General features: G+C 36.7%; 1 protein-coding gene across 1 annotated transcript in view; it reads left to right on the top strand.

The window, feature by feature from the left end:
• The window catches only part of LMBRD1 (LMBR1 domain containing 1), a 203,214-nt gene that overhangs the window by 168,133 nt on the left and 11,057 nt on the right, over positions 1-24,024 (top strand). Inside the window, exon 14 of the mRNA XM_036767004.1 lies at positions 4,039-4,117. Coding sequence (XP_036622899.1) covers positions 4,039-4,117 — 79 coding nt within the window. The remainder of the gene's footprint in view (positions 1-4,038; positions 4,118-24,024) is intronic.

Raw genomic sequence — 24,024 nt, forward strand, 5'->3', positions numbered from 1 at the left:
ACAAGCCTGGCCTGGAGGCTGCTATAGAAGTGTTAGACTATTTCAGTCATCTGTTATCTTCCTCCCTCTGCCAAAAGCAGAGCAGCTAAATTCTTGACTTGCCTTTGTGGTGACAAGCAGAACTGCTACCCTGTCCCTATAGTGACCAAATAAAGAATAATTGGTGGCTGAACTAAAAATGTTGAGAACTGTAGAGTGGAAAAGATGTGACCATTCTGCCTTAGAATTCATGAAAGAAGAGGAAAGCCAGGCACTTTTTGTTCTTGGAGACCATATTTCAAAAAGATTCAGAGAAAAAATAGCTAGGATGCTGTAACTTATCTTGGTATACGCTATCATGTTATTGGGGGAATGCTGCCCTTGAGGAATTAGAAATTCTTAAGGATGAGATTCTGAGGATGGAAAGAAAGGAGCTATCTCAAAAAATGCCATGGATTTGCAGGGAACTCAGCCACTTAGATTAATATATGGAAGATGGAAACAAGGACAGATAACATCATGAATACAAATGAGTGTCACTGTCCTGTAAGGTGTCAGGAGCTCAAACACCCAGAATAAACTGAGGCTGGCTGGGAAGACTATGGGTGGGAGGGGTATCATATTTAATTATACAAGAATCAAAGATAAAAAGCAATGGTCAGTATCATTGGATTTTTTTTTTAATCAACCAGTATTTGTGTGCCATGTGCCAGGCACTGAAGATACAAGTGCGAATAATAAAATAATCCTTACTCACAAAGAATACTAGCATTCTAACAGGGAAGACAAAAATGACATGTAAATACATACAGAATAAGAAGAATAAACAGGGGCAGCTAGGTGGTGCAGTGAGTAGAGCACCAGCCCTGGATTCAGGAGGATCTGAGTTCAAATACGGTCTCAGACACTTGACACACTTACTAGCTGTGTGACCTTGGGCAAGTCACTTTATCCCAATTGCCCTGCCTTCCCCCCTGGGAAAAAAAAAAGAAGAAGAAGAAGAAACAGCAAGTAGATAAAATATATGGTGTTTTGTAGGGGAAAATGCTAGAAGAAATTGTCTTTTTCTTGATGATGTAGAAGATGAAAAAAAAAATTCCTTTTGTAACAGTTTCTTCCCAAAATTTGTGTATTTGGTAGACATTTTTTTTTAAAAATTACTCTAAATTAGTGCAAGGTTATCAAGTTCATACGGTGATCCAGAAAGGCAAATTATATTAATGAAAATTATTATTATTGCATTTATGAAAAATTAGAACTATAGCAAACATTTACAAAATATGTTTTCATGTTTCCCAGTCTTAAAAATACACGCCCTACAATTATGAGGGCAATCAAAAAGTAAAGACTCAATTACTCACGATTTTACTGATCTAGAGATACAGTTCTTTTTTATAAAGACGTTTATATTTCTAAATGTGAAAGATAACCCATTGACTGTGGACAAATATGACATATTTGATCTTATTCTATGTAATCAAAAGTAGTAAGTGATAGTTTTAATTCGAAACAAGTGTTTGAACCTGAAAATCTTACTCAATTTTGGCTACATGTAAAGGAACTCTTTGTTGAATTTCAGACAGAATGAGAGCAAATATTACTACTGTTTGTAACACTTTATTTCTGTGAAACTGGATTTTTGGCAATAGCTGTCAGAAAGACAAAATATCTCCCTCAGTTGGTGGTCGGGAAAAAAAATTACAAATCGCAGTATTATCCATGTTACCACTTTTTCAGAAATTTTGTGGTGAAGAACAAACTTCCCCAGCACATATCATGACTTCATCAATGCAGGGGACTCTCAGTGAGGAAGTGCCCTCTGTCAATGCAGTGTCTATCCAATTTAGAGTCTTAGAGAGCTGCCTAGAACATAAAAAGGTTAAGGGCCTTGCTCAGGGTCACAGAGCCAGCATGTATCAGAGGAGGGACTTGAACCCAGCTCTTTTTGGTTCTGTAGTGACTGTATCTACTCTAGCATGATGCCTTTCAAGTTACTGAACATCAGATCAGACCGAGTCTCCCTAGGATTATTGGAGCTTGAATTCCCTCTGGATCTCTACCACATGATTCTGGTAGTACATTGTTCACTGGAAACTGGGACTCCTTGAAGCCTGAATGAGCTCCTGGGACCAATGGTTTCTGGCCAGCTGCACATACTTGGTAGTTATTTTATGTTATGTTATAAATATGAAAATTGTAAGGGAATCTTTGGTCTAGTTTATAATATCTTTAAATTCTATTTGTTATTAAAATAATAATAAATTAGTAATTGTACTAAGTTACTGTAGCAGCAGTCTTGCTAGCAGCTGCAGTGGCTATGTAAAATCAACAACAACCAGCACGCAGGAAGCCACTAACACAGGTTCTTTGATCTGCCTTACTAAGGAAAGCAACGTTAAGGGGTTAACAGTCTTACTTTAATCAAATATATGTACATATATATATATGCATATACACACACACACACACACACACACACACACACACACTTAGTTCAGGAGGAAAAGCCAGCAACCTGAACTTCAGAGCAAATACAAACAAATTACAAACACACACAATATAAACAGACCAAATCACAATTCATAGTTACCAGGAAAGCTTCACCATCTGGGTTTACAAGCTGGGGGCTCTTAAAATGGCTGCCAAGAGTCCCATGCCACTGTTCCAGTGACTGAGAGCCCCAGACAGAATGCTAACCTTTGAGCTTTTATATACTCTGTTCAGGGCTCAAAGGATTCATGCCTAATCAGCAAAAGGGCATGAGCCTTGGGCTTTACACTTAGTTAGCAAAAGGGTGTGTGCCCGGAGCTTTGCACCTAGTAAGACTTAATCAAAAATGCTTAATTAATTTAGTATTCTAATACAGTAAAAAATCCCACCTTAATTATCAATATAGTTACGAGTTTACTTTAAGCTAAGTTATTTATACTACAAAAAGAAGAGAGGCATAGCAGGTTTTTTGCTGATTTTTTTGAGTAAGAGGATATATTATTGCATAAAGTTTGGAGACCACTGATGTAAGAAGACACTTCCTAACAAGTAGAGCTATATCAAAGCAGGCTGCCTCAGGAGGTACAGTGTTCCCCTTCATTGAAGGGTTTTAAAAAGAAACTTGTGTCTAACTGCTAGGGATGATGTAGAAAGGACAAGTTAGAATAGATGGCTTACCCTGGTGTGTCCTGGAGAGAAAATACAAATTTAGATTAAATCTTGTTACTTGTTAGGTTCAAGGTTAGTACCATTCACAGACTATTAGACATAATGCTTCTCTTGGACTTCGACAGATGGGCAACAAAGAGATTTTAGAAAGGGAAAAAGGTTCGCCTTAAAAAAAAATTACCCTACTCTGTCATTTGCTCATGGCTCTTGTGCCATTTACTTGGTTCATTGCTACCCTAGGACATTCTGTCTTAGGTTTGCTAATGCCTGACAAATTTTGTAAACTTGAAGTAGGTTACTATGTAAGTACTATTTATACTACATTAATTATATGTAATTCAGTATAACAGGACATGAAACCAGCGATATCATTGTACAGTATTGTCGTGTTACAATGACTTATTCGTAGGAGTTTATAGTACATCTACTTCAGCTATTGTTGTTCAGTTGTGTCCAACTTTGTGACCCCATGAACCATACCATGCCAATACTGTCCATGGGGTTTTCTTGGCAGATGATACGGAGTAGCTTGCCATTTCCTTCTCCAGTGGATTAAGGCAAACAGAAGTTAACTGATTTGTTCAGGGTCACATAGCTAGTAAATATGAGACCAGATTTGAACTCAGTTCTTCCTGACTCCAGACCCAATGCTGTATCCACTGAGCCTCCTGGCTACCTTACCTCTTCAGCTGTATTTTATCAGAACTCCTCTGGGCTTCTGTCCCATCAATAGTTCTTTTGTTTAAGATGTTTTGATGGTTTTTTTTCCTCTTCACTAAAGAAATTTGTGAATTTTGACATTCAGATTAAAGCATTTCTACTAAAACATTTTAAAATCATTAGAAATATAATATTTCATTAAAAAAAGTTGTGTCCTAACTACTTTTCTTCTTCTTCCAGAACAATGCAACATATGTTGACCACAAAGGGAACCATACACTATCTGTGCCAAAGAAATGTGATGCAGATGCTCCAGAAGGTGAGAGACTTTTTTCAAGTATTTTAATATACTTAGGCATCACAAATCCATGCTAAATACATAGCAAAGAAGTTTTTTTTTTTAAAAAAGGCTCACTATTGAATTAAAATCCAATATACATATCTTTTGTTTTTGAGGTTAACAAATACCTAATTTTTAGAATCAGTTATTTGCAGTCTTGTGTTTCATTTGGTCTGTTCATTTTTATTTTCTCATTTGGAGGCAATCTGATATAGTAGCTAGTTTTGGGTTTGGAGTATGGAAGGACTGAGTTTCAGTCTTACTTCTGGCCTTTACTAGCTATGTGAGATTGGCCAAGCCCCATAACAGTTATAGGTGTCTTGACAGGTTAAGACATTGAGCCAAATTTGATATGATAAAATTTGATACGGATAAATGCAAAGTAGATAGGGGGGAGAGGTGGAACATAACTATGCAGAATATATTGTCTAGAAAAGATCTAGAGCTTTTAATAGACTGCAAGCTCACTATGTGTTATCAGTATGATTTGTAAGCCACAAAAGCTAATGCAGTCTAAACTAAACTTCATTAAAAGAGGGGTCACATTCAAAATTTGGAAGGTTATAATCTTGCTGTACTCTGTCTTGAGTATTGAAGTATTACGTTAAATTCGGGGCACCAGATTTAAGCATTGGCTTTTGTAAATTGGAGAGTATCTAGAGGAATGTAATTAGGTTGATGATGATCATAATAATAGGTCATATCTATATGGTTTTTCATGGTTTACACAATGCTTTTTATATATTGTCTTATTGGCCACACATGACAAACCTGTGAAGTTGCTAGGCAGATCCATTATTATCCCTGTTTCACAAATGAGGAAACTTAGGGTCTTAGAAATGTAGTGACTTGTCCTGGTCACACAGCTAGGCAAGTATCTAAGGTCAAATTTAAACCCTGGTCTCCCTGACTCCAAGTCAAATCAGCAAAGATTTTTATTACTCACCTGCTGTGTGTCAGGCACCATGTTAAGTTCTGGGGATCAAAGAAAGTAAAACCTTCTACGTACAGTCTCTACTTATTCTCAAGAAATTAGCTTAGTTTCATGGGGAAACAACATGAAAACAGATGTCTACAAACAAAAATATATAGGACAAATTGGAGATAATTTAAGAGGGGGGAAGGCACTAGAATTATGGGGAATCTAGAAAGGTTTCTTGTGGAAAGTGGAATTGAAGCTAGGGCTTAAAACATCCAGGGAGGCCAGGAGGCAAAGATGAGGAGGGAGATAACCAGTGAAAATCCAGAGTCAGATGATGGATTATCTTGTGAAAAGAACAGCAGGAAAGGGGGCCATTGTCACTGGATTACAGAGTTCATGTTCATGTTAAAAGAAAACTAGAAAGGTAGGAGGAGGCCAGTTTATGAAGGGCTGTGAATGTGAACAGAAGATTTTATACTTGATTTTGGGGTGGTAAGGTGTCACTGGAGTTTATGGAACATGGGGGTGAGGGGCAACATGATCACACTTGTACTTCAGTGAGATAAATTTAATAGCTGAGATGCACTATAAGGGTTAAAGTTTTAAGGCAGGGAGACCAACTGGCAGGTTATTGCAGTAATCCTGGTATCAGTTAACTGTTAGGTACCTACAGTGTGCCAGGCACTGTGATGTGATGACTTCCTGTACCAGGATGATGGCAGCGTCAGAGAAGAGAAGGGGAGGGTGGGGGAAGGTATATAAGAGATGCTATGATGGTAGAATAAACAGGATTTGGGAACTGGTTGGATATTATGGGGAGCGAGACCAGTGGGACCAGTGTTTAAATGATACCTAGATTGCAAGCCTGGGGGGCTGGGAGGATGATGGTACCTTGGCAGTAATAGGGAAGTTAGGCATAGAGGGAGGCTCAGGAGCACAGATAATGAGTTCAGTTTGGACATGTTCAGTTTATGATGTCTAAGAGGCATCCAGTTTGAGATATCTCATAAACAGTTTGAGATATGAGCCAAGAGGTCAGTCTAGAGGTTAGAGATGAATAAGTAAATTTGAAGTAATTATCGGCATAGAGATGACAGTTGAATGCATGGGAGTTGATGAGCTCATCAGATGAAATCATATAGATGGAAAAGAAAAGAGGGCCTAGGACAGAATCCTGTGGAACACCCCAAGTAAGAGGGCATGATCTGGGTGTAGATCCAGCAAAGGAGTATTTAGGAGGAACAGAGAGACAGGTAGGAGAATAGTGTCTTGAAAACAGAGAGAGAATATCAAAGAGCAAAAGGTGAGCAGCACTGTCAAAGGCTTCATAGAAGTTAAGAATGACATGGTTTTGAGAAAGATTTGGCAGTTAAGAGATCATTAGTACTTTTGGAGATTATTTTTGGTTGAATTATGAGGTCAGAAGCCAGACTGTAGAGAGTTAAGAAGGGGCAGCTAGGTGGCACAGTGGATAGACTGCTCAGCCTGAAATCAAAAAAACATCTTCCTGAGTTCAAATCTAACCTTAGACACTTACGAGCTGTGTGATGCTGGGTAAGTCACTGAACCCTGTTTGCCTCAGTTCCTCATCTATAAAACATCCTTGGCAAGAAGGACCATAGAAGCCATCTAGCATATATAAGTTGAGGGGGGTTGGAGGGAGAGGAAGTTCTTGGCAAATGGCCTCAATTTCTTCAAAGAAATATGACGCAAAGTCCTCAGTCAAGAGGGTGGGGAGGGGGAAATATCTGGGAGGTTTGAGGAAGAATGAAAGGCTGGAAAAGGCCTTTGTGGTGAATGGGATGGTGAGTCATTTTGTGGCTGTTGTGCCATTTCAGTTGTGTCTGACTCTTTGGGAACCCATTTTGGGGTTTTCTTGGCAAAGATACTGGAGTGGTTTGCCATTTCCTTCTCTATCTCATTTTACGGATGAGAAACTGAGGCAATTGGGGTTAAATGACTTTCCCAGGGTCATACAGCTAGTAAGTGTCTGAGGGCCAGATTTGAACTCATGAAGTCTTTCTGATTTCAAGCCCAGTGCTCTATCCACTGTACCATAAAAAGACTGTTGCTGCAATGATGTTGCAGTTGAGATTATCCAACAAATTTGTAATGAGTCCAGTAAGCAAGGCTTACTGATTTCGTGGGAGTAAACTGGTACAAAATGAAGAAGGAAGGAAAAGGTAGGCAGGAGTAAGAACTGAGATGTCGAGGTATTAGAGGGTAAGGTGATGATGAAGAATAGCATTTGAAGTTGTAAGGCAGAGGAGAGATGAAATGACAGCAGATGGTGATGGAGCAAAGGAATTTCAGAGTTCATGAATGTCAAAGTAGAATATTTGTGGGTGATAAGATCAAAGTGTATGACCATCTCCAGGAATCGTGAAGGGTTTTGAGATCATACCATATGAGAATTGGTTGAATGATCATAGGATCATAAATTTTAGGATTTGCAAATTAACAAGGTTAGTGAACTGTATACCTGAATTTAATTTTCAGATTAATCACAGACGTTGAACACACACACACACACACACACACACACACACACACACACACACACAAAAGGAAATGGATTAGCAGTTAAAATGATATCCTTTGAAATGCTATTTTCTTTTGGTTGTTTCACATTTTCTGTTGAAAATACTTTTATTGCTATAACATTACCTTTCCACTGAGATCAGAAAATTAGCTCAGAAAATTTTAGTCAACCACATTATTTTGCCATGCTCTATCTATTAATAATAGATTAAGGCTTCTCAGCTTTAACTCTAAAAAACATCCATAAACTTAGGAATTGACCAAGACACACCTTGATGTTTCCAAATGCACTTAAACTGTTGACAGTACAGTGCTAAGAGATGAGGGACAAGATAGCCTTTGAAAAGAATTGATTCAATTAATGACCTTGGGGTTGAAGAAGAAAGGAAAGACATGAAAAGAGACTTAGCTAATACAATATAAGATTCAGACTAAGTGCCTCAGATTGTCTACACCATAGGAAATCTCTTGAGTTTATATTTATGAAGAAGGAGAAAGAGAAGAAATGTGGAAAGCAACTGATTGTTGTGTCAGCTTCTGTTGGGAAGAAAGTAGAGCTATGGAGAGCCAGTTAGGTTTCTGTTACATATTAACTAGAAATACCAGAATAGATAATATATGTATATATTAAGCACATGCCTTTTTACTGTATTAATTTAGTAATTATAGGAAATAGCTAGGTATAGGTAATGGCTATTCTCCAGAAAACTATGAAATTCATAAATACTTAAATTGAAATTTTGTATGTTAATGAATAACCGCCCACTGGAACAATGTTGTTATAACAACAGAATTTCTAAAAATAGTTAAAACTACTATTTTCTTTAATGTGAAGTGAGTTTTAGAGATATTCATAAATGATATGTTTACATCAAAAGTTTGCCTTTAGCCAGTAGAAATGGACAAGATTAGTGAAATTATTGTTGAACTGTAAGATATTTGTGATGAAGTTCCAAAATAGTAATTCTAAAGAATTCTAATAGAGAAGCTAATTTAAATTGTTGTACATTGCACTTAAACTTCATTTGTTTAAGCAGCAGAGTAGGTTGTCTTTTTAAAAAAAACCAACATTGCCTATATTATATATCTCTGCATAAGCATTCTCCTAGTATTTAGTATTTACTTAGTTTTTTTAAAGAAAAAAGCATTTAATTAGTATGTCCCTTTCACTATCGCCCTCTCCTTTTAAACAAATTAAAAAAAAAACAAACAAATCTCATAAAACTAATCTCTCAATACATAGCTATACAGTCCAGCAAAACAAATTCTCACATTAACCATGTCTGAAAATGTTTGTCTCTGCATCACAAATTCACTAGCCTCTATCAGGAAATGAGTGGCATGTTTTATCTTCATTCTTTTGGACTCATGGTTTATTGTTGCATTGGTCATAATTCTAGAGTCTTTCAAAAGTTATTTTTCCTCTAGAGTCTTTCAAAAGTTGTTTTTCCTCTATAATGTTATCATTATATAAATTGTTTTCCTAGTTCTTTTCACTCAGTATCAGTTCATAAAAGTCTTCCCAATTTCCTGTGAAAAAATTGCCCATTACATTCATGTACAACATTTTGTTTAGTCATTTTATATTAGGAGGACAGCGTTTCAGTTTACATTGTTTGGCTGCCACAAGAGGGCTGCTAAAAATATTTTTGTACATGTAGATCCTTTTCCTCATTTAAAAAAAAAATTTCTTTGGGTTGTAGTCCTAATAGCGGTATAGCTAAGTTAAAGAGTATTAACAGTGTGGCATCTTTATGGACATAACTCCAAATTGCTTTTTAGGTGGCTGGAACAATTCACAATTCTACCAGCAAGACATTATTATTTCTGTTTTCCCACAGTCCCTGTAGCATTTGTCCTCCTTTTTCATATTTTCTGGTCTGGTAGGTGTGAGGTGGAACCTCAGAGTTGTTAATTTGCGTTTCTCTAATTATTACTGACTTAAAGGATTTTTATATGATTGTTGATAGCTTAGATTTCTTCCTTTAAAAATTGCCTCATCATATTTTTAAGAATTTATCTATTGGGCAGTGGCTCTTAGGCTTATAAATCTGAATCTGTTTCTTATATATATTGGAAACAAAATCTTTATCAGAGATGCTTGCTGTAAAGATTCCGCCCCTCCAGTTTCCTGTTTCTCTTCTAGTTTTTACTATATTTGATTTGTTTGTGAAAGAATTTTTAAATTTAGTGTAATCAGAATTGTCCATTTTATCTTGTGTGATCCTATCATTTGTTTAGTCATAGACTCTTTGTATTTTCATAGATTCAAAAGGTAATTTCTTCCTTGCTCCTCAGATTTGTTTGTGATACAGTTTTGAAAATATCTGAACAATGTATTCATTCAGACCTTATCTTGGTAGGTGGTGTGAAATCTTGGTCCAAACCTAATTTCTGCCAGACTACTGTCCAGTTTTCCTAGAAATTTTTGTCAACTGGTTTTACACAAATAATTGGAGAAATTCTTTGGGTTTTTCAAATACTATACTGTTGTCTTACTGATTGACACTTCTGTCTCTGTCTATCCCTCAGCCCCCTGCTTTGCCATCCCCCACTATCAAATAATTTTTAGGGATTACTGACTTATAGTGTATTTTGAGGTCTGATACTAAAGACTTCTTTCCTTGCTGCTATCCACCCCTATTATTACCCTTATGATTTATTACCTTTTGTTCCTCCAGATGAATGAATTTTATAAATTTTTTCTAGCTTTATAAAATACTCTTCTGGGAGTTTGGTATACAGCACTGAATAAATAAATTAAATTAATTTGGGTGGTGGTGTCATTTTTATTATATTTACCCAACCTGCCCATGAGCAATTAATGTTTCCCCAATTATTTAGATCTCTCTTTATTTCTACGAAGTCTTGCAGTTAGATCATATAGTTCCTGGCTGAACCTTGGAAGAAACTTACTCCTAAGTATTTTATAACTTCTATAGTTAATTTTAAATGGAATTTCTCTTTCTGGCTGTTCTTGCTTGATTTTGTTCATTATATATAGGAATAGTGATGATTTATATAGATTTATGTTATACCCTAAAATTTTGCCAGAATTCTGTTAACTTTTAATTGACTCTCTAGGACTGTACCTCATCAAGAATCTGCAGAAAATATTTTTGTTTTCTCTTTGCTTGTGCTTTATTCTCTCAATTTCTTTTTCTCATCATTTGGCTAAAGCTAATTAGCATTTGTTGTACTGTGTTGAAGAGTAGTAGTGTTAATGGACATCTTTGCTTTACCCTTTTTAGAATTACATATATTTGCTCTTAGATTTGTTTGTTTTATTCGACTGAAACAAATGTGGACTGTTTATTCTTCAAAAAGGTTAAGAAAAAGTCACCAATAACCACGAAAGCATATCTACCTAGTTGGTAATGAAAGTAGACTTCTTATTCATATCACTTTTCCAACTGTGGAATATAAACACCAAATAAATAATACTGTAATGTTTAATTCTGAGGAGCCTAAGTACCATTCATTATTTTCCCTTATCCCATTGCACTTCCTTATCCTTTGTCTCTTCCTTTTTCTTCTCACTTCTCTGAAATTCAGATTTTTAAAAATGTTCTTTGCTAGGTGAACTTCCCTCTCCAATGTTTTTTCCAATTTATAGCCCCCAACTCTCTTTTTAATAATACAAAGTTCTTCTATGCCCGTATGGCTATAAAAGTGTGCATACCCTTTGACCGAGTAATACCACTTCTAGGTCTGTATCCCAAAGAGATCATAAAAATGGAAAAAGGACCCACATCTACAAAAATATTTATAGCAGCTCTTTTTGTAGTGGCAAAGCATTGGAAATTGAGGGGATTCCCATCAGCTGGGGAATGGCTGAACAAGTTGTGGTATATGAATGTAATGGAATACTATTGTGCTATAAAATGATGAGCAGGCAGGCTTCAGAAAAACCTGGAAAGACTTACATTATCTGATGCTGAGTGAGGTAAGCAGAACCAGGAGAACATTGTATACAGTAACAGTCACATTATATGTTGACTAACTTTGATAGACGTATCTCTTCTTAACAATGCAAGGATCTAACACAACTCCAAAAGACTCATGATGGAAAATGCTATCCACTTCCAGAAAAAAAATGGAATCTGAATACAGATCGAAGCATATTTGCTCTCAGTCTCTTTTTTTGTGTTTCTTCCTCCTTGTGGTTTCTCCCATTGGTTCTAATTCTTATGACTAATTCTTCATGACTAACATGAAAATATGTTTAATATGAAAGTACATGTTGAGCCTGTATCAATTTACCACTGTGTTTGGGTGAGGGGAGGGAAGAGATAGGGAGAAAGTGTGGAACTCAAAATCTCATGGAAGTGAATGTTGAAAACTAAAAATAAATAATTTTTTTAAAAATTTAAAGAGTATAAAGTTCTTGCACAAATAGAGTCTCATTTATCCTCATTTTTAAGTTTCATTTTTATTTTTTAACATTCTTTTTTTTTTTGAAATTTCAAGTTCTCAATTTTCTCTCTCATTGTCTTTCCCCACCCATTAAGAAGGCAAACAATATGACATCAGTTATACATGTCAAATCATGGCCTGTGACCAATTCATATTTTTCTTGGAGGCTTTGGATGTAGGAGCTTTGACTTCGTTGTCTCTTCTGGTTGTATGTTTTAATCTTCTTGTGTCACCAAAGTAAGATTCTGTAGTCTGATTTTTCCCCCCTATTTGCTCATTTCCCCAGCCACTTACTTGACTTTTAAATTCTTTGTCAAGGTAGGACTCTGCTTGTGGGCATGGAGGTGTGGGGTGTACTGTCCTAAGCTTCAGGGGTTTTGCACAGCTGTTTTCAGAGACACTTCTAGGGACCTATAAATTTTCAGCTCTTTCAAGGTGGTATGATCAAAGAAGAGGTTTTTACTCCTTTCCTGGCGTGTGCTCTGGTCTGTGAGTCACCAGAAGCACTCTTTTCTTCCTTGGAACTGCCTTGGATTCCCTCTCCACTGCTGCCACAAGCTCCGCCATGCCAGTGCTCTTCCTCACCCCAGGACCACCACCCAGATCTGCAACCTAGATAAAAGCATGGACAAAGCAAGAGAATCCAGCCTCAACACCAGTAAAGAGATCCCTGCAATCCCCCTCTGATCAGCTGCTTGATCCTCTCACCATCTGTGGGCTGAAAGCTCCAGAAGCAGCCACTGCCACTGCTAGTGTTGCCACTGCACCAGGGCTGGGGCACACTCGTCTCTCACATGGGTCCTACAGACTTTTCCTACTGACCTTCTAAATTCTCTTTGACATTTTGGGGTTGAGAAGTCTGGAAACCACTGTAGCTACCAGTGATTCAGTCCCATGAGGCCTGCTCTTTCCCCATCTATGCTGGCACGGCTCACACTGGTGCAACAGACCTTTCCTGTCGACCTTCCAGGTTGTCTTGAGTTGGAAATTTGTTTCACTCTACCATTTTGTGGGGTCTGCTGCTCTAGAATTTATTTAGAGTCATTTTTACAGGTATTTGGAGGAGTTTGGGGGAGAGTTCAAGCAAGTCCCTGCTTTTACTCTGCCATCTTGGCTCAGTCCCCCTACTTTAACGTTTTGGTGTATATTTCCCATTTAGAATGCCCTCTTAGTTTCCGCTAGACCTTGTCTTTGAAGCCTTCTCTGATTTCTCTACCATCACCTGGAAATAATCCCTCCTTCCAAACTAAAAAATGGTACTTTGTGTATTTTATTGTATTTTCATATTTCTGTATGTTTTATCTCTACTACTAGCTGCTAAATTCCATGAGAGGAGGGATTGTCTTATCCTTTGCATTCTCCTGGGATATAATGCCATTGAAAAGTTGGAAGAAAGCCTCCACAAAAGCTGTTGCTACAAAGGGTTTCTTATATTATTTTCATTCTCTCTACCACCAATTTAACCATAACACCTAGAAAATTTTGGTCCATCTTTTTCTTCAAGCGTATTTGCTGCAAGAAAATAGTCTGATTTGGGGATTAAAATGAAAGTATAAAAAGTCTATTTAATCTAGTGTGATCTTATTTCTAGTGGATTACTCTAGTCCCTAGTTCCAATCTTCACCAGAACTTTACCATTTTTCTTAGGTAAAACTAATTTATTTATTTTTTAAGCGAAGTCCAGACCCTTCACCTCTAATGATGGTGCAGGCTGCCAGAGGGTTAGTGTACCTTTAAAAAGCCTTGCCTGTTTGGTGAAACCTGATAGATACTTCCCTTCTTCGGTACAACCTTTGATTACCTAGGGTGACCTCTGAACTGCAATTGGTCCTCAGAGTAGGATGGAATGAATATCAGGTATTTAGTGGGTGGGAATGTCTTAGAAGAAACTCTTATTACAAAACAATTATGAGACCTTTTTTTTTTGTCTTTTATCAATTTGTCTGCTTGATGTTTGCCACATTTTTCTTGTTAGATAACATGTGTTGTCTCTTTGGGGCATTGAAAAACCTGGTTTATATAAGTAAGCTATTTCATTTCTTGATTGTTATAGATTCATTTTGATTAAATACATCCTTCAGTTGCAGAGACTTGTGCAGACCTTTTTTCTTTAAAGGAAGAGTGAGGAAGAGTCTCAATCGTCTTTAAGCACAGGCTTTACCTTGAAGCTATTCCTATAAAATTGTATCACTAGAAAAGGGGGTTAAAATATTACATTAGTCTATGATTCTAAAAGTAATAAATGCGTTAAACCACAGGAATTTAAAAAAAAAACCTCTAACTAGAGTGTGATGTTGGAAAGAGAAATGAAAATTTGGCTTGTGAATTACTGGAACAGACTTAACAACTAAGGAAATCAGGCTCAGAATCATATATCTCTATGTGAGTTATAATGGGAAAAGGTCTTAGAATTATTTTTGGAAAAAATACCTAGATACTATGTAGAAGGTTAAATGGATATAAAGGAATTAATGGAATAAAATCATTGGTGATAACTTGTTTTAATAATTTAAAAATGTATTTTTAGAAAAAAAAATTGTCAACAGAAATGCATATTCATATTCCATTCAATTAAATTTCTGTGTATGATGATAATCTGCTGTGACCAAAAAATAGCCTTGTCATGATGATTCATTTTCCAAGATAGGGTAGGCACATGATAGCAGATTCAATGCGTGACTCTAAGAAAGCTGCATACTTTCAAAAAAAAAATATTGTAGACTCAAGTGGGATTTTTTTAAAAAGCGTACATATAAAAAGCACATCAATTAAAAAGCATTTTATAGTGAAGAATAAAAGAATCTTAGAGCTGGATGGGAATTTAGGCGTCATCTAGTCCAATCTTGTGTTATTCTGATGAGAAAGGTATAGAAAAGGAAATCCTAGTTGTCCACGATCCAACTACAACTACGTGGTGGCAAAAACCAGTCCCGGAAGTCAGATCTTCTCATGCCTAACTAATGAGCTTTCTGCTGTATCGATTTTTCATTTTTTGCCTCTTAGATAATAAGCAGATAATTGAAGGCACAGAAGGAAAACAGAACATACTGTCATGAAAAGAAAGTTGGATTTGGGGTCAGAGAATTTTTCTGTCATGGTTCTTTGTGCCACCTGGGGAGATTTTCTTCCCTTTTGTGCCTTCATATGTAAAATGGGGATAATCCTTACATTACCTACCTTGTTAGATTATAATGAAAATCAAAGGAGAATAAATGTAAAGTGCTTTTTGACTAAATATGCTATATAAATGTGAAATAGTGGCAGTTGTTACTGCATGCAAAGAAAAGCTAAGTCCATGTGTCCAGACCTTGTGGGGGTGCTGGGTGGGGCATAGGGGGAGGGAAAGATATACATAGGTAGAGAACAGGAGGAGGGGAGAAGGCCACCGAAGACTGAGAAAAATGAAAGAGTCCTTTCTGTCTAAGAGCTCTAGGCATGGTGTATGTGTTATATAAATAATTGCACAAAGGCTGGAAATAAAATGCTAAATGTAGGAAAGAGACAATCGAGTTTTGTTAGAAGATGGTACAAAGGGCAGTAGTGTGAACTAAGGCTAAAAAGGGAGTTACTAGAAGGACTTGTATGTGAGGAGTTTTTATTTTATCCTAGAGGCAATAGGAGGCCACTGAAGAGTTTTGAGCCTAGTATTAGCATATTTGACTTGTGCCTTAAAAAGATTATTTTAGCAGCTATGAGAATTGATGATAGAAGGAGAAATGCTGGAGGCAGTGAAACCAATTTAGAGATTATTTCAATAGTTTAGGTAGAAGGTAATGAAGGCCTGAATTAGCTATACCACCTATGAATGAATAAAATGGATAGAATGAGCGGATAGAAGGTTGGTGAAAGTAAGAGAGAGGTAGAACTGACCAAACTTGGCAATTGATTGAAGTGAGGATGTGATAAGAATGGAGAAGTAAGAATCAAGGAGGATTTGTAGTTTTAAGTTTCAGAATCTAGGTAATTTAGGAAGATAGTGACACCCTCAAAAAATATAGATGTTTAGAAGAAGAAAGGGTTTAGAGGAGACGATAAGTATCTTTTTGGACATGTTGACTTTGAAATTCTTATTAACATCCAGGTGGATGTATATAGCATACAGCTTGTGATAGGAGGCTGTTTGTTAGAGGAATTAGAACTGAATATAAATGTGGGAGTCATCTTTTTAAAAAACCGAATCTGTGAAATATTAAGGGAGAGAGTATAGATATAAAAGAGCCCAGAATAAAGCCTTGGGGCACAGGCCCTCCCACCCCCACCATGTAAAGATTAAAAACCGAAGGGGCGGGGAGAATATATGTGTGTGTGTATGTGTGTGTGTGTGTGTGTGAGTGTGTATAAAATGTATATGTATGTAAGGAATATAGGGGATAGGGACTGTGAAAAGGCGAAACTGAGATACATAGTTTTCATTTTGGCAAATGGCAAAATGAGATTCCAAATCACAAGGACTGGGAGACTTGGAGATAGGCATTTGCTAGAAGTAGAACAAGTAAAATGCCAGTTATTTGGGATACTCTCAGTTGATCAGGGCACAGTACCAGAAGGTCAGTTGTAATGGTGATGGGAAAAGCTATGTAGTAAAGGTCACCACTAACCTTGTATAAATAAGTAATTGAGCTGTCATTTCACTCTTATTCCTCTCCATCATGATCCATGAAAAGGGCTGGTACTAAGACCAAGAGTATCAGTAATAATGATGATTGTGAGAGTCATATTGAAGACCTTGTCCTCAACAGCATAAAACCAGAGTCAAGGCAGGGTGACTGGGGCTCTGCCCAGGGAACTAACTTCTTAAGTGAGGAATGCTACCTTCCGTTAGAGTTCTGGAGACTGCTGTTTCTACATTTTGTAGTCCCCTGGCCTGCACACCCCTGTTCTTTCACGTAGCCCATAGCTTCCCAAAGTGGGCAATACCAGCCCCTGGGGAATGCTGGCACAATCCAGGGGGGCTTGAATCAAAATAAGGAGATAATGGAAACATAAGGAAAGAAGAGAAGATAAGAAAATTTTGAAACACTTTTCATACATGTGTCATCTGTTGTGCAACAGAGTTAAAGTCATAGTGTTTACTATGTCAAGGCCACTGATAGGTCTTAACAAGCAAGTGTCGGCATGTTACACATTGTTTGGAAGTCCAGCATGCATTGGAAGGAATATGTATTGACTTGTTCTGCAATACAGTACTGTATGGTTACATGATACAATATTTGTATCATCAAAATTTCAGCACAGGGAAAAAACCCACAAATTTACAATAAATTATTAAATTTAAAATACGTCATTTAAAAAAAATTCAATTTTTTTTAAATGATGCAAGTTTCCCCAAAAGAAAACAAACCACTAAAGGGCTAAATTAGAAAGTAGATTTCCAGGGGAGTGCTGAGCAATTTTTTTTAAGTGGGTAGTAGGCCATATAAGTTTGGGAACCTTTGACTAGCCCCACTACTTGGATCCCATAGCCATAGCGCCCGTCTCCTAAGGCCAGTCTTCCCACTTAATCCCTAAATTGCTATTTGTGGTAAGAAGACTTCCAATTTCTAAAATATTTCAAAGACTAGAGCCCTTAACTCCTTAGGTCATGTAATGAGCTTGAGGGACATCTTAGCTTTGTGTGTTCTCTTCATCAAATTTCAACAGCCTACCCCTCATTTACTGCCATGTCACATGGCTATAATAGCATGTAGATATATCTGGTTGCAGTTCCTGGAACACTGACTATAAATAAATTGAATTGTATATTTATTGAGACGATCTCTATTGAAATTAGTCATATTGTAAAATGAAGGTAACCTTTTGTGAAACCAGTTATTTTGTGTAAATTCAGATTAGCACATTTCAGGGTTATTTAAAGTCAAATTCACTTTATTGCACATTTTTTGAACTCATGGGCTATGTTTTATCAAGTGCAAAGGTAATTAATAATATTGTGGAAGTAACTATTATAGTGGAAAGAGAACTAGTCTCAGAGCCAAGAAGATCTTGATTCCACTGGCTCTGGGACCATGGGCAATCTGCCATTGCCCCAGGCAGTGAAATCATAGGTCTAGGGAGAAATAAAAAGAGAATAGCTCCCTCTCAAAAAAGAAAAAGATATATATATGTATATTATTCAACCTAGGCCACACATGTATTATTATGTATAACCCTTCCACAATACTCATGTTGTGAAAGGCTAACTATGCTCCTTCCCAACCCATCCCGCTTTATTGAATTTTCTCCCTTGACCCTGTCCCCTTTCCAAAGTGTTTGTTTTGATTACCTCCACCCCCATCTGCCCTCCACTCCATCATTCCCCCGCCTTTTATTTTTTTTTTTTTATCTTCCTCCCTCTTCTTTCCTGTGGGGTAAGATACCCAACTGAGTATGTATGGTATTCCCCCTCAGGCCAAATCTGATGAGAGCAAGGTTCACTCATTCCCCCCTCACCTGCCCTCTCCCTTCCTCCCATAGAGGGAGGAAATCAGATGTTCAAAAACAAAAAAAGTTTTTGTATGCAACTAAAAAATAAGATACACAGGCAATGGGGCGTAGAAATTTATCTTGCCCTACAAGAAAGGAAGGGAAAAGGGGATGAGAGGGGAGGGGGGGGTGATAGAGGGGAGGGCTGACTGGGGAACAGGGCAACCAGAATATAAGCCATCTTGGAGTGGGGGGGAGGGTAGAAATGGGGAGAAAATTTGTAATTCAAAATGTTGTGAAAATCAATGCTGAAAACCTAATATGTTAAATAAATAAATTGCATTTAAAAAAAATATATATATATGTATATATATATTTATACACATATACATATCAGCTGACAGATTCTCTCTCTCTCTCTCTCTCTTTCTCTCTGTGAAAACTATACAACTCAGCCTTTCCGCAGTCCCTGTGTCCTATATAAATATGACAGAATCTGCAAGCTAAAAAAATAAAATTCATTCCTTGGCCTATTTCTTCTATAACTTTTGCATGTAATAAATTTATTACAGCATGTGTAATTTGAATAATATTAGCTTAGCTGACATTTTTATTTCTCTTTAAGGTTTCCAAAGCACTTTATGTACATTATTTTAAGTTTCACAGCCACCCAATGAGGTAGGTGCTATTTATCCCCATTTTACAAATGAGAAACTAGGATATAGGGAAGTTAATTGGCTTATGTCAGGATTACAAACCTAGTAATTGGCAGAGTTGGGATTTAAACAGCTTATCTTTCAAGGACTTCCCCCCTTCACCAGTTAATAAAGATCTTAGTGAAATGCAGCTCTGGTCTTGGCTTCCAAAAATTATTCACCCTCTCCACCTATATTTAATATTAGAAGGAAGCTACAAAATTGGCTTAATTTAGTAAACGTAGAAATGTATGCTGCATTTGTATAAATCTAACACATAGGAAAATCAGACTTTTAAAGATGTCTAGAGTATCAGGAAATTTAAAAAGCCAAAATACTGGAAGCAACTATCAATAGACCTGATAGCACATGTCTGCATTCCCTGCTACTGGAGAAGCCAAGACTGATAGATTGCTTGAATTTTGAGAGTTATGAGCTACAGTAGGCCTAAAGTGGATAGGATGTCCACATTAAGGAAGTCTCAAGAGCAAGAGGTTGGGGATGAGTTACATAGCTGCCTACAGAAGTTGAACTGGCCCAGCTCAGAAACAGATCAAACTTCTATGCTGATCAGCAGTGGAGTCAGGCCTCTGAGTAGTAGCTACTACCCTTCTAGCTTGGGAAGATAGATAGATCCATTCAGTCCTCCCTCTCCCCCCACCAAAAAAAGATCAATCAGAAACAAAGAGCATTCCTAAAGTAAGAATATAAATCAAAGAGAAAATACTTAAGAATACCAAAAATAAGTTTTCACACACCACACACTTTTATGGAATCTCTCTCTCTCTCTCTCTCTCTCTGTATATGTGTGTGTATGTGTGTGTGTGTGTGTGTATATATATATATATATATATATATATATATATATATATATATACACATACACACACACACACACACATATATGTATATTCCTTTGATACCATATTGTGTATTTATATATAGTTCATATATATGTACACATATACACACATATGGTATCAAAACATTATGCTAATGTTCAAAGCATTATAATAATGGCAGGATGTTATTGATGATTTATTGTGGCATGTACTATGTATAGGTTGGGTTTTTTTTCCCTGTTAGTATTTAAAGGACATCCACATTTCCACAAAACTCTTTGTATATACTTGACTGTTTAGGACATTTTCTAGTTTAGAATTCAAGCCAATTTGGGTGGGTCTTGACTGTATCATCACCTGTTTGATTAGGAGCTCCCTCTGCTTGTCATCTTAGCTACATTTTTTGGTCTCTTTTGACCTTTCCACTGGCTGCCAAATAAAATCCTAGAAATAAAGAACTCCCACCAAAAACTACTCATTTATACCTTTAGACCGTTTATCATTTGGGAAATGGCTCTTATTCTTATAAATTTCAATCAGTTTCCTATATATTTTGGCAGTGAAATTCTTTGCAAGAGAAATTTGCTGAAAAGATTTTTTTTCCTCCAGTTACCTGTTTTCCTTTTAATTTTAGCTGTATTGATTTTGTTTCAACAAAATCTTTTTCATTTTATTTAATCAAAATTGACCAGTTTATCTTCTGTGAGTCTCTCTATCCTTTATTTAGCCATGAGCTCTTCTAGCCATAGATCTGAAAGGTTATGCTGACACCCTTTATATCTAAGTCATATACGCATTTGGAGGTTACTTTGGTATGTGATGTAAGATACTGGTTTATACCTAGTTTCTGTAAGACTCCTTTCTAGTTTTCCCTTTTTTTGTGAAATAATAAGTTTTCACTCCATTTTTTAGAATTCTTTGGTTTACCAAACTTATATGCTCATTTGTTTGTATATTTTGTGTAACTAATCTTTTCCACTGATCAATCTATTTCTTAACTAGTACCACATCATTTAAAAAAATGTCCAATTACATGTAAAAACAATTTTTAACATTGGTCTTTTGTTTAATTTTGAGCTCCAAATTCTCTTCCTCCCCTCCCTCTCCCTGAAATGGCAAGCAATTATAGGTTATACATGTACAGGCATGCAAAACATATTTCTATATTGGTCATGTTGTTAGAGAAAACACAAACTGAAAAAAAAATCAAAAGAAAGTGAAAAATAGTATGTTTCAATCCACATTGAGATTCCGTTATTTCTTTCTCTGGAGACGGATAGCATTTTTTCATCATGAGTCCTTTGGAATTGTCTTAGATCTTTGTATTCCTGAGAAGAGCTAAGTCATTCACAGTTGATCATCGTACAGTATTGCTGTTACTCTGTACAATGTTCTCCTGGTTCCACTCACTTGACTCTGCATTGGTTCATATTGGGATGAAATTGAGAAGTACAGTAAATTTAAAATTTAAAAACAGAATGCAATCCATTTCAGCGTACCTAAATTAATGATTTAGAACACCATTGATCCATAATCCAGAACATTTTCAATACGATTAGTCATAAAGTTTTAGAGCTAGAAAGAGACCTTATAAATCACTAACATGTTCCAGGCTCTCATTTACAGATTAGGAAAGCAGAGTCCCAGAGAAGTTGAATGACTTACCCAGAGTCACACAGAGTTCATTAGTGATGAGCCAGGAACTATATAGCTCTTGTCTTCTAACTCCTCATCCAGTATCCTTTGCACTGTGCTGCCTTCCAAAGAAACCAAAAATGTGTAGGTAGGATAATGCATAATCTATCTAGTTGGTTCCCCTTGTGGGCTCATTAAAGGAAGCTGTTAAGTTTTTATAGGTACCTGCTTTTTTCCCCCCAAAAAAATAGAATACTTTTTTTTCCTACCTTTGCTCCACATGTGCAGCCCAAAAGCCTCTACACTTCTTGTAATTTCTACTAGAGTTCTAGCTACCCTAACAATAATAAAACATAGTTATGCTAATATCAGGATGAGTGATTGATTGTTTTTCTGTGTTAGACCGCTTGGATCCTTACCCATCCTCTGGTACCAACAAAGGCTCAAGGGTAGGGTTCCCTAGGCTCTGAGTCCCTGCCCCTCTTCTTGGACCTTTATTTTTAGTTATTTACCTCTAAACACGTAATGGGATCTGAATTTCTTATTTCTGCTTGCAGATTTCTTGGTTTAAAAACAAAACAAAACAAAAAACATTGTCATAATGCAAATTTACTTGTGGTTATTTTAAGTGTAGCCTAATGGGGTTCATATGGGGATTCTCTATTGAATGAGAGGTGTAAATAAGATATAAGGTAAATACCTAGATAAAGGTAGTATCTTTAAGTGGTACTTTAGGGAAAGGTGATGTTGCTAAATATTTTCAAATATTATGCTCTTCATAAATGTCTAGATAATTTAATTTTATTCATCTCTTTTTTAATTAGAAAGTACTTTTTTTCTTAGTTCATCTGACAATGTCCTCACTTTTAATAATATCTATAATTATTTTTCATCTTTGATTTATAAATCATTTGCAGGGGTTTGACAAGTACATTATTAGGATTTTCACATTAAAGCTACTGTACTGTAATATCATGTATTTGCTAATTTCCATCCTGGTTTTTAATATTTTATGAGAATTATGTAATGATGGTCAGGCTAGTGCGACATAGCAGATAGAAGGTTATCCTTACAGTTAAGAAGACCTAGTTTCAAGACCCACATCTGACACATAAAGGCCGTATTATTTTAAGCAAGTCATTTTACCTCTCTCTTAGTGCCCTAAATAGTTCTTTAGGATTGTAAGTTGTAGAATAACTGGCAGAAAATTGCCAGTCTTCTTTGATGGGGAGAATTTTCTCCCTGGGCTTCCTTCAATTAAATCACAGGTCTGTAGCTGTAAATATCCAATTATGGCATCTCAGCATAAATGGAGAAAATTAGAAACAGGTTAACTTACCAACTTCAGTCATTCAGATGAGAATACAAACCCATATGGTCTTTGATGAAAAAATTCAACACACAGTGCAGGTGATCTTTTTTTTTTACCTAACAAAACCAATTTATTGTTTTTATGAAAACCTGACTGATGAATGGCATGTGCCTATGTAGCAGTATACACAATCCACCTCAACTCCTGACATTTTTAAGCTCAAGTTTGGAAGATGGTTTTTTCTAGCATTGTATTTTGGGAATCAAGATGGGCTCTTAGCACTTATTCAATGAAGTGCCCTTGAAGAGTTTGGCCTTTGTTTCCTTGATTAAATTAGGAGTCCTTGATGACCTCCTTGCCTCAAGGGAAAGCCTAGTTTACCTGGGTTTTAGTGACATGTTTGTGACATCAGAGGCTCTTAGACCATGTGGGTTTAAGTCGCATTTTTGTGACAATTTTAGGTCACGTGGGTGAGTCGCATGTGTGACTCACCTTTGACCCTGAACAAGAAATATAAAACCAGGGGTTGGCTTTCTTTTTTTGGAGCTCTGAGCCACAGCAGGAGTAGCTTGCATGACTCTGGGCCAGCTGTTGTTATGAGCTCCCTGGCTTTGATGTAGATGCTTCTCTTGCAACTGTGCATTGAGATTTGAATCAGACAAGGTCTGTCTGTTGACGTTTGTAATTTGTTTCTATTTGCTCTGAATTTCAGGGTGCTGGCTTTTTGCCCTGAACTAAGTGAATGGTATTTGTACGCTGGATTAAAGTAAGATTGTTAACCCCTTAACGTTGCTTTTCGTAGTAAAGCAGATCAAAAGAATCTGGGCTTGCAGCATTCTGTGTGCTGGTTGTTGTTGGTTTTTCACCCTCACAGCAGCTGCTAGCTGGATTGTTGAAACAAGGATGGAAGACCTGAGATACCACCAGTTAGTCAGCAGTTTCGTCATGGAATACTAGTTTGTGTGCCTCCCTCACAGTGGTGTTATTGGAGAAGGCTAGAAAGATGCAAAGGTAAAAGGCTGTAGGACTTAGAACAAGAGAACTAAGGTGGTTAAGTACATCATGCCACAAATTCAAGATGGCCTGCACTGTCTGTTAGGTAGCCTGTGATTTTCAGTATT

This window comes from Trichosurus vulpecula, chromosome 7 (genome assembly GCF_011100635.1).
Source record: "Trichosurus vulpecula isolate mTriVul1 chromosome 7, mTriVul1.pri, whole genome shotgun sequence".
NCBI classification, from domain to species: Eukaryota; Metazoa; Chordata; class Mammalia; order Diprotodontia; family Phalangeridae; genus Trichosurus; species Trichosurus vulpecula.